The 12,121-nt window shown below is 43.0% G+C and overlaps 1 protein-coding gene across 1 annotated transcript in view; it reads right to left on the bottom strand.

Moving 5' to 3' along the window:
- erfl3 (Ets2 repressor factor like 3) overlaps positions 1 to 10,320 on the bottom strand; it is a 51,938-nt gene extending 41,618 nt beyond the window's left edge. The window contains exon 1 of the mRNA XM_038711040.1: positions 9,632 to 10,320. Within this exon, the coding sequence (XP_038566968.1) occupies positions 9,632 to 9,653 (22 nt within the window). The 5' untranslated portion in view covers positions 9,654 to 10,320. The remainder of the gene's footprint in view (positions 1 to 9,631) is intronic.
- Between the last annotated feature and the right edge of the window lie 1,801 nt (positions 10,321 to 12,121).

The raw sequence follows: 12,121 nt of genomic DNA on the forward strand, positions 1-12,121 counted from the left end.
TGCTGTTAGTCATTAACAGGTGACTCGCTTCATGCACCTTGTAAAATTTATATTTTAAAGGCACATTATGGTTTTATTTCTCTGTAATCTAGCAGTGTGCCATTTTCTGATGCCGCAAAAATATATATTTAATAATTAAATTAACATCATAAATGTGCAACAAAGAGTTGACTAATGGTTTGAACTAATGACAACCAGTCAACCAGGAACATCTTTTAGTCTAATTTTCCTCACACTCTTTCAGCCCTACAGTCAGGGTTGTAATATTTTGATTGACATCTCTTGGCAGGCAAAAGATGCTGCATTTGTTTCCAAGGTAACATGTATACAGAGTATTATTATTTACCACAGATGCATAAAATCAGAAACACTAAATATACCAATGAAATCTGAATTCCTCCTTGATTCTTTGCTCAAGATTCATGTTGCCACCTCCTTTAAATAAAGTGTTTTAGATGCCATTGAGTACTATTATTGATGTGATGTGACCACCCTCATCTAGATTAGGTTTAAATCAGTGATATGCATTAAAACGTGCATGAATTTCTACTACTTCTACTACTTTGAGAGCCTTCATGCCCATCACCAATACGCTTCTTAACGCCTATGACCAAGAACATTTTGCCATTTCCCCTTCCTCCATCATACTTCTGATTGTCCTTATTTAGCTTGTCATATTTCCATCCTTCCCATTAAGTCATATAAATCCCTCTGCTAGCTCTTGATCCATTCTCCCCTACTTTCCGTTTCCCTCTCAACCTGTGACTGGTCAGGGGATCTAGCTCACTGTTCTCTTCATCAAAAGCTTTAATCCCCTAAAATAACAATCACTGTGTGTGTGTGTGTGTGTGTGTGTGTGTGTGTGTGTGTGTGTGTGTGTGTGTGTGTGTGTGCCCCCACCCGCATGCATGTTGTTATGTAATTTCACTGGTCCACATCTGATGCTAAAAATGGACATGGATCAAACTATTGCGACCGAGGGCAGGGCTACTGTACAGAGGCATTGGCGCGCTCACAGCACACATGTGCAGATGTATACACAGACAGCAGGGGCTGGACAAGCTGCCTAACCAAAGGATTGTCAGTCATGTTAGTGTCCATGCATGTTTTCCCTCAATGAAAATTTAAACTAGGGATGCAACGATTTGACTTGTTCAGTTCCCATACCAATCCCTGGGCTTATAGTTTATCAAAAAAAGTGTAATACATCTCCTGCATGAAAAATTACTTCTTCAGCAAATGGCTGACACCATAACTATTCAAATAAGTGTAAATGTAATTCAAAATTGATCCCATCAAATGACAGGTCTGAGTCAGAATACCCATTGTTGGGTAAATAGGATCTGTGGAAATGTTTGGGTCAAGACACTAAAAGACTCGAGAGTAGCACAGCAGATAAGACTGCCTGGCAAACCTTAAGAAATATGTGATGTGATGAGAAATTCCGGCTGTGTGTGTGTGTGTGTGTGTGTGTGTGTGTGTGTGTGTGTGTGTGTGTGTGTGTGTGTGTGTGTGTGTGTGTGTGCGCGCGCGTGGAGGAGGATATGCTATATAATGTGCAGCACTGATGGCCAGCGTTGGCATTAAAGTTTAAAAACTCTGCTTTCCTATAAATACCTTTCCAATGATCCAATGCATTATTCAGTTTCTCTCAGGCCGGCACACAAACAGATACACAGGCAGAGAAACTCACAGACACACACCTGGAAAGCTAAGAAAAAAGCCAGTGCCCTGTAGGAGCCAAGTCTTATGTCCGTTTAAGAGGACGATGGCTAGTTGGCAAAAATGGAGTCAGATGTTTGTCCCGCTGTTTTGTTCTGCCCATGACCACACGTCTTGGAAGGAGCCCTTGCGTGTGTTTGTGTTTGTGTGACTATGGACATATGTTCAAACTGCTACATGCACTGAGGCCAATTTCCACTTGATACCAGCTTGTGCTCTAGTCTGACTCTTGATTAAGTTAACACCAGCCTTGCTGAAGCATTTTGACAGTGATTGACAGGTTTCTATACTATTTAAGCCATGTTAGCTGACAAACACGCAGTATCTGGTCATCGAGTCGTGCTGCTTGGTAAATCAGGGTCTCCATCGAAAGAAAGAGAGACAGGGTAGGGTGACATGAAGCAGGAGAGAGAGGGGGAGAGAGAAGGAAAGAGGAGTAAGAAGAGGCTAATGGAAGAGGAGCTGCCACTGGGGTATTAGTCCATGGATTGGTGACACAGAAATGATAGTGAGAGGGAGGAGAGGACGGTGGGATGGGAGGGTCAATCGATGCTTAAAAAGGTTTCACTCCCCTAAAGGGAAATGTGTATCCTACACACACTTCATAGGACGGCTCCATCTGCCTTAAACGTCAGAAGTGTAGCTGAAGAGCAGAATCCAGCAACAGGCCTGTGATTCAGGCAAGAGGTAGATAAACAATCGCTTGGTCTAATTTAGATTGAGACAGTGGGTTTGTGTTTCTAAATCTACAGACAGAGTGCTTACATGTGGGGTTGTCCAGAAGGATGAAATTAGAGCAAGCAGTCGCAGCTGATAAAAAGCAGAGGATGTTCTCTTTCCACCTATCAGTTTCACACACACACACGCACACGCACACACACACACAGTTTGCTACTCCTAACGCTACTGGACAGCATGCCATTTGGCTAGTAATTATGTGGCGTCTGTATGTAGACACCTGAAAACAGTCCAGCTGTTATTTTGTACTGTATGCCTGTGCTCAGATTGTGTGCTTGTTTCCTTGCCATGAAGGTGTATACGTTTACAGTGCCAAAAATTACACAAAATTAATCTTTTTATTAACAACAGTTTGGGAGAGTTTGTTCCCACATAGATACACGTTTTACCTCAGCATTTCTACCCGAAGCCCTGCCTTGCACATAACTTTCACACTCTTATACATACATTCACTAGGCTGTGATGAGTTGGCTCAAAGTTCAAAATGAGCTCTGACGTATGAAAGAGAACAGGTCTGAACACGGAGGGAGCAAGAGGCACAAGGTAAAGACAGAGCGACTGGGAGTCAGCGCAGTGAAAGACAGGCAGGCAGAGGAAGAGGAAAGACTGGTTAAAAAGCAAACTGCAAACGTGATCTTGCATTCCATACATGGGGTGCAGGGAAGGAGAGTGAGAGATGGGGGGGGGGGATGGGGGAAGGGAGAGAGGGGTGAAGAGGAGGAGGGTGACAAGAGAGAAAGTTTAACTTGGTGCCAGACAGCATTTCAATACCCGAGAGCCAACCACACAGACACGAGCACAAAATATCGACACTATGCAAGTGGCACAGAAGTCCTTTTGGTGACTTCCCATCGTCCGAAATTAGATTAGATATTTGCCCTCCACCCCCGCTCCCTGGGTCCAGCACAGAGGCAGATTCCCAGATAAAAATAGCCAGAGGAACTATTCAAACACTGCTGCCTTTCTGCAGGGAGTGTCTGCTGACTGCACTGGACTTAAGGGGTTAGAACGGGGTTAGGAGCTCCACTCACCACCTCCGTGAATCAGAGGGGCTGGGACAGCCCACTCTCTATCACACTTAGTGACACACATGGGCACTAAAGCGGTTCAAATTGCTGTGTACAAGTTGAAATTTTAGGGCTTTTTTATAATTAACAATGAGAAAATATGCTGTTGGGGTTTCTATGCAAAGTGCAGATTAACTCTTCTACACTGCTTCCCAATTGTCTGTTTCAATAGGCAAATATTCAAAAGACACTCACCTTACACATAAGTTAATTTTAGTTAAGTTAATTTTACTTTACAGTACATAGAAGATCCAGTCCTGTTGTTCTGTTCCTGCCTAGAATGTACATTAGCATTGTGTGATTAAGTGGCAGAGTAATTGCTTGGCGGGGTGACAATGGAGCAGTGGATAAGACACATGCCTTTTGTGTGGGAGACCTGGGTTCGAATCTCACTGTGACACATCCACTTATGTGTCCCTGAGCAACCTCTGACATATATAGCAATTGTAAGTTGCTAAATGAATGTAATGTAAATGTGTGCTGATCCTGTAAAGATGTCCTTATCATGGGGGTTAATCTAAGAAGATTAGGAGTATACATTAAAACACCACTGCTGCCACTGGCAAAAGCCACTGTTGGGTGCAGCTGCATCAGTAGAGGATTATGAGAAACTACTCTGTGTGTGTGTGTGTGTGTGTGTGTGTGTGTGTGTGTGTGTGTGTGTGTGTGTGTGTGTGTGTGTACATGTAACAGGCCAGGACAGGTGGCTGTGGTGTGGTTTAGAGGTGGGGCAAAGAAGGAAGAGTTTGCTCTGACTGACTGAGTGCAGTCATGGTCCTGACAGCTTACACCCTGATTAGACTCCAACCAGCGAAGCGGTGACACTCTAACCTAAAGGACAGGTCATTGTGATGTGAGGATCCAAAATAAAACCTCTCACCTGGAAGGATCCCAGGAATAGAGTTACCTGATCTTAACGTGTGTGTGTGTGCGTGCGCATGCACGTTGTCACACTCAGATCAGTTTCAACGGCGCCGCCATCACCAAGACGCTGTTATACATACACCCACAAGCACCAGCGTACACGCTTTGTTCACAAGTAACACTTTACATAGCTGCCCACCCAGAAAACTCTGTCTCCTTCATATACACACTTGATATTCTTTTACAATAACATGCCATTCTGTGCCTCACTCTGAGTCACCTCTACAACAATGTGGCTCTGTAAACCCCCCATATTACATTACAATACACATGTACGCGCAAAAACAAACAGCTGCTGAACAGTGCAGGTCAATCCATGCACGCAAACACACCCTACTGCATTCTCAACATGAATTTTGATACCCATTTGAGAAGAGACCCTCTTTGTGTATGTGTGTGTGTGCGCGCATGGTGGGGTATGTGTGCATTTTCAGGCTGCTAGCTTTAATTACAAATGTTACTTCTCATCGCTTAAAATAGCCAATATTTTCAGTGCATTCTTCAAATGATATCAGTATTAAAAATATGTTACGCATGCATGCCTTTGCAAGTCACTGAGTGAGTGTATTCAAGAAAGGCTTGCAGAGATAGTAACTGTTGTGTTTTCCCCTCATGTGTAATGCAACACAGCCGGCAACTATTAACCTTCTAAGCAGGAATGTGGGAGGTCCAAGAATTCCAATAAAAAGCAGCAGTGTGTGCGATTGTGTGTGCTCTGTGCATGTGTACTCACACATATGTTCCCCAAAGTGTTACAGTTATAGACATGTAGACCCACCCCATTACCATCTCTGACTAATAACCAATACAGTCGATATAGGGTCATGCTGTGGCTACAACCAATGGCATCGCAGTAAAACTAGGCTCAACTCACATCACAGACATACACACATGGCCTGAGGACACATGTAGATCTGCTGCTGTGTTATCAGAGAAAAAAAAGCGAATTTTAAATGGAACTCTTTAGTGTTGAACCTTACAACCGTGCAGCTGACCAAACAGGTCTGAGGGGCTGATAATCTCTAGGATGGCCAGATCTGAGGTTAATGTGTGGGTCTCTGAGGCAGGGGGCGAACAGGCCGCCAGCAGTGCTGGACAGCGGTCAGAAGTACCCGGGCAGTCAAGGGTAGTGCTGCCTTGTTGGCTGTGGTCTCCCTGGTCAAGGGCGGCACAGGACTAATGATGGGGAGGTCCATTAGTGTCGACTGGCTGAGCACATTGTTCCCTTTGGTCACATTCCTGGCTAAATACAGACATTTCCACAACTGAAGGCCCCCTCTACCAGAAGTCAACTTAGCATTGCAGATGACCATATCAAAACTTCTATGAAGAACTGTTGTGACAAGAAAAAGTGGGCCACACTGCCTCTGAACTGGGAATGCTCATTCTGTCTGTTTTGAAAATCAATCTCTATAATAGAATGTAAAATTCAATATTTTACAACAACTTAAAAACACTACATTAAAATTGATGACCTCACAAGTGTTGTCACCATGTCAATACTAAGCTACAGAGTGCTGCATAAGATTTTAACCCACGATTCCCAAAGTGGATTCTTGGCACATAACAGAAATTGCCAGCTTTTTCAGATTGCAGATAACCAGTTTTGTTATGGAACATCATCTGTTTCAGGCTTAAAGCATGTTGGCTGAGCTTGATCACAGCAGGGCACTGTCCCATAAACCAGGCTGTAAAACTGTATTGGGATAATGGGAGCTAGTGGTTTTGCTGTGGTCAGCACTGCAAGGGAGTTTTCACAGATAAGGCTAATCACTGCGCTTATCACAGGGGTTGTGTGTTGAGATTGAAAAGCATATGCTCACAATCGCACATATAAACCCATACGGGGAAAAGGTGAAATGTTCCCTCTCAATTTCTTGCTCACAAGCTACCCTTTTGTTTCCTGCCCTGCCACATCATAAGGCAGGACTGTGTGTGTGTCTAGAATAATTGTTTAAATGGCTCCACAGATGTCAATCATTTTGGAAAAGCAGCACAAAACAATCATGATTAAACAATGTAGTTGAATGAGTAATGGAAAAAAATGGGATGTGCACATTTACCTCACTCTTTCTTTCACTCTCTTTCACACACACATGCCGAAGTGCAGTCTCTTCACTTGTCAAAAGCGCCACCAAACTATGAGCTACTCCGCACCATTATGAGTACAATGAGAGGTCCCTGGCCCCACAAGTCCACACACAATCAGCCCCAAGGCCTGCCCCACTCCCACCATTGTCCCACACTTCTCTCACACACACACACACACAACTCCAGAGCCAGGGGTCCCGCTAAGCAATTCCATCACACAAAGACACACACCAGTCCTTATCCCGTCAGAGAGAGAAAAGAATGACAGAGGTGGCAGAAGAAAAATTGCAACCCTTGGGAAGGATGGAGGAAAATGAGTAAGTGTAACGGCGTGGGGGTGTAGATAACATATTAGGGATGGAGAGACATTAGGAAAGTTACTATTGTGCTCATTAGCACAGCCTTTGGGGTGAACAAAAAGGCAGATATATGGCTGTGTAAGTGAAGACATTAAATACCACCAAATCCCCGACTGCTGACTAATGCAACCGATGGAATACATTGCCTCTGACCAACTCCCCTGACTACACCGAAAAGACCAGGTAAACAGCAGTGATTAGATATAGACAGAAATTAAATCAGATACTTCCCACCACCACAAATCCAACACCTGTCTGCCAGCAACAACAGATGCGGCTACAGCTCTGCCATTTCCTGCTTCTTCACATCAATCCTCTATCTCAGCATAAATCCTTTCATCCATTCAGGTTAATGAAGTGACTGTGGAGGAAAACAGGGGTGCAAGAGGAAGTGTCCGGTGATGGAGAGAAAGGAGGCGAGATCCATAGACGCAGTGCCAGCTTATCATATGGGACATAATCACCAAACAACCCAGGAAGGGATGATTATATTTTTTATTCTGCACATATCTGGGTGGTGCCATATCCTTCCACATTCAAGAAATGTGTTCACTGTAGATGATGGGCTATACACAGGTTAAGGGTTAAAACTTGTGTCCTGATTGCAAATGGAGCAACAGCAGGAGATCAGATATCACAGCACCACGGATAAACCAGTTCAATAATTTGACTATCTGAAAGTGCTGCTATAAGATCAGATTTGTTTTTAGATACGAGACAGAGTTGCTATGTTTACCAATGAGTGCTGAAAGGATTAATCAATTAGTTAATCAACAGAGAATTAATCAAATTGACTTCTGATAACTGACAAATCACTTGATGAAATGTATAGCTTCACAGGCGCAAGAGACTGCTTTATCCATCCATCTTCAACCGCTTATCCTGTGTACAGGGTCGCGGGGGGCTGGAGCCTATCCCAGCTGACATCGGGCGAAAGGCAGGGTACAGCCTGGACAGGTCGCCAGTCCATCGCAGAGCCATACATAGACAAACAACCACTCAAGCCAGAGCACCCGGAGAGAACCCACGCAGACACGGGGAGAACATGCAAACTCCACACCGAAAGGCCAGGGCAACCGAGGTTTGAACCTGTGACCTTCTTGCTGTGAGGCGACAGTGCTAACCACTGCACCACCGTGCTGCAAGAGGCTGCTTGATTTTCTAAATTTGTAATATTTACAGTTGAAATGAATAGTAAATTAATCTGTTAGCCGATAAATAGAAATTTAGTCAGCAACTATTTTTTTCACTATTTCCTGACTTGTTATAGCCCTAGTCAGTATAAATTGAGAACTTTGGGTTTTGAGACTGTAAGTCAGACTAAGCAGTGTCAAAACTTAACTTTAAGCTTACAATTTTGTACACAAAGTCAAGTGATAAAAAAATGCAATCAACACTGAAAATAGCTAGAGGATGCTCTATCAACAAATATAAATGGTAAATAACACTACATGCACACTGACCACACTAAAATAGGACCAGTTAACGTTCTTAACTGATGACCAACACACACACAAACACTGAGTTCCTTTTAATAAAAGGGGCTACTTGTGGTGGGATGTGGTGTGATGTCATGGCAGCCTCCTTGAGGCTGCTTGCAGGGAGTGGGTGTGTGTGTGCAGGAATGTGGAGGGGCTGAGGCGGGTGCAGCCGGAGTCATGAGGGGACAGGGTGGGGGAAGGGAGGGGAACGTCCCAAGTGGAATAGGGTCCCACACAGTTTGTCAGTTCCACACACACACACGGCCCTATGCCAAATGCTTACCAGTAACTTAGGAAGTCATCACCACATTGCTCCCTCCAGGAAAAATAACATATTAAATATGTATATTTTGTTTTATAGGGCCTTAGACAATAAATAGTTGTTATATGCTTTCAGGCGTTATCAAACATGTCTCTTATATTCCCTGTCCAATAATGTCAAACAAATCAAACAGATGTAGTGTTTTGTCACTTAAAGAAAGTGTCATGTCAGGCAGATTATCACTGACAGAAATGATAAAAGTGAATAGCTGGCACAAAAGGCAGTACTTCCACTTCCTTATTTCTATACAAAAATTGCCTTGGCTTTCAGCAAGAACCAACACATGCAAGCATTTCAGGAATTAGATAATAAGACAAACAGAGACCTCAGCTGACTACTGGAAATCCCCCCCCTCCTGCTTTCACTTCAATATGCTGACAGGCCAGGTACCTTGTAAATGTATGCTCAGTTACTAGGTTAATATCAGCTTGCTCAGTGGATACCTGGCCAGATCCAATCACCTCAACACCACCGCCAGGAGGAGATGCGTCTTCAAGCAACTTAGCAACACGTCCACATCTCTCTACAAAAACACACGCACACAGTGCTTCTAGGATTTTCACTCTGTTCTCTGAAAGGTGCTGCATGGTGAAATTAGGTTGGCAGTGTGGCACAGAGGATGTCGCTATAACAACTGTACAGTAGTTTAACCACTTCCTCTTGAATCGGAGTACAGTACTAAACCTGCACCAGATTTTAGTATATTATTTAGCTAAACAACGGACTATTGCACTTATCCTGAACAAAACTAAAATCAACAGGTTGTCATCGTGTTTTTGATTGGAAGAGGATGCAGATAACTATCTGGCTTGTTCGTTAATCAACAGTGTAGTTACTGTTATCTTTACCGACAACGACCACAAGTAAACAAGAAAGACAATGGTGGATAATAAAAAAAAATCTGAGCATGAGTCACGCAAAACTTACCAGAATCTCCAGGTGTTTTCATGATTTCTGTTATAGCTACTTCAGCTAGGCAGCAAGCGGTTAAAGTTTGCTAAACAGGATGAATTCCACAAAGTTGCTTGTGGAAAGAAAAGTTAAGTGTCTCGGCCTCTTCCTCCTCCTCCTCCTCCTCCTCTAGTTCCCAATCTGGGAAAACTAGGTGAAGATAAACGGCAAACTTTTGCAGCGAACTGCTTCAGCGGCTCTGTCTCTCGCTCTCTTCTCTTCTCGAGCCGCCGCGCTCTCTCGGTCCGTTCCCCCCGGCTCTCAGCCAACCGACCAAACAGCTCTTGCTTTCCGCTGAGCTGAGCGGTCAAGACCTCGCTGCCGGTCCCTCGCTTCTCTTGCCGTAACCAGCAGCAGTTGAAATCTGCTCAAGTTGCGGCGGAAAACGGCCAACCGTCCCGACTCGAGCCAGCCGAAATAAGCTTTTCTCTCTCTTTTTAACAAGTTCTTTCTCTAACGTTAACTGTCCGGTGGCTGTTTACTCCGTCTCAACCGCATCTTCGTCGCTGTTTGACATCTCTCCACCGCAACGCTTTGTTAATTCTTTGACAGAAATTAACGTTTGATTAGATCCTTTCTTTCTTTACAGACTTTTTTAAGTCCTCCACTCACTCTCTCACACCATTCAGCACTAGTCTCTCCTCCCCCCCGTGCCTCTCTCCGTCCTCGGGGTGTCGTGTTTCGCTCGCTCTCTTCTGAGCGGGGCCCGCCCACACTGACAGGAGAGGAGGGGGGGGGGGGGCTAACGTGGCGAGTCACGCCCACTCACCACGAGCTGGGGCCTGGGCTGGCGTCACTGCAGCACGCGGTGTTGCCGTGGAGACCGCCACAGCGCTGCCGTGGTGACGTCACATCCGAATCCTACGATCCAAGAGAGGCGCGAGAGCAGCTCGTTTCACATTGTCCGTTTACGTCAATCAGGGGCTACGGTTCTAATTAGGCTCTTTCATAATCAGGATAATTACTCTTATTAGAATGGCAAAATAAATATCAAAGCGTCAGTTAGTGATTAACACTGAAAACAGGAGAACTCTGTCTCACTGTATACCTGATGGAGTCAGCCACCTTTTAGGTATGATACACTGTGCTACACTTTTCTGTAGTAATGCAAACATACTAATTTCCTTTACTCAGAAAAAAACTACTAAAAACAAAGGTTCTGCATTAAGAATATGTGTTTCGTATATTGCTACTTGACCTTCACTGTGTGATGTAAGCTCTTGAGTTTGAATTTGATACTAGCTTTTTTCATATTCATGCTAATGAACTAACTAATGATTATTCTCATTATCAAATAATCTGTTGATTATTTTCTTGATTAATTAATTACTTGTTAGGTCCAGAAAATTGAAAAATGTCGATCAAAGCCCAAGGTGACATGACGTCCTCTCATGTCTTTTGTAAACAACCCAAATATATTCAGGCATAGGAGGAAAATATTCACATTTGAGTAACTGAAATCAGAGAAATTGGACGTTTTTTTCTTTTTAAAAAAAGGACTCAAAGAGATTAATCACTTATCAAAGCAGTTGCCGATAAATTTAACAACTGACAACAAATCGATTCATCAACTTATTGTTGCAGCTCTAAACATGTAGGCCTATACATACAGCTGGTTTGGAAGCCAATCGTGAGCCATTATTCGAACTTGAAACCTCCAGTGCATAATGTACACCTTTCAGTGAAGTAGGAAACAGCTTGCATCTAGCAGTTAACTTGCGTGTTAATTTTTCAATGCAGGCAAAGAAGTAGATCTGCTTTTAAGAATCTGTAAGTAGTGTATTGAACATTTTGTTTAAAAATCATACAAATGATTATTCAGAGCAGATTATTTTTGTTTTACAGTATATTGTTTTATATTGTTATTGGTGAAATATACCCTCGCATCAAAAGTAAAACTTATTTTTTCACAGAGTTGTGCTAACACTGAACTGAAGTGAAGGTCTTTTTTAATTATACAGAGAGGGGGATAACATATATCTGCTGCTGATCAGTTCCAGCGATGAGTAGATTAACCCATTAGTTAATTGACAGAGAATTAAACTGCAACAATTTAGATAATCGATTCATCATTTTCTAGTTCCTAATTAATCAAAGTTGCATATTTTCTGCTTTCCTTTTTTCCTCTATGATTGCAAACAAGACTAAACAAGACATTTTAAGACCTCACTGTAGGTTTTGGGGCATTTTTCACTCCAAAATATTATTGAGAAAATAATCAAAATAATATTTAGTTGCAGCCCCAATAGCCATAGTCAACACATAAAGTGGTGAGGACATGTCCTGCAGAGTACAAAGTTCACACAATCTGTCATTCCCATGAAAGTCAATTAAGTTCTTCTTCAGTGTCCAGATCATGTTGTTTCCCAAATTAGAAAAAAAAAGTCCCATATTTTGAACAGGTGAAATTACACAAATATACTGTGACTGGAATACTGGAAGAATTGGACAATTTGAATTTTGTCC

The sequence above is a fragment of the Micropterus salmoides genome, unplaced genomic scaffold (assembly GCF_014851395.1).
Source record: "Micropterus salmoides isolate LMB-PRFRI ecotype aquatic unplaced genomic scaffold, ASM1485139v1 Ms_hic_scaffold_11, whole genome shotgun sequence".
In the NCBI taxonomy this organism is placed as follows: Eukaryota; Metazoa; Chordata; class Actinopteri; order Centrarchiformes; family Centrarchidae; genus Micropterus; species Micropterus salmoides.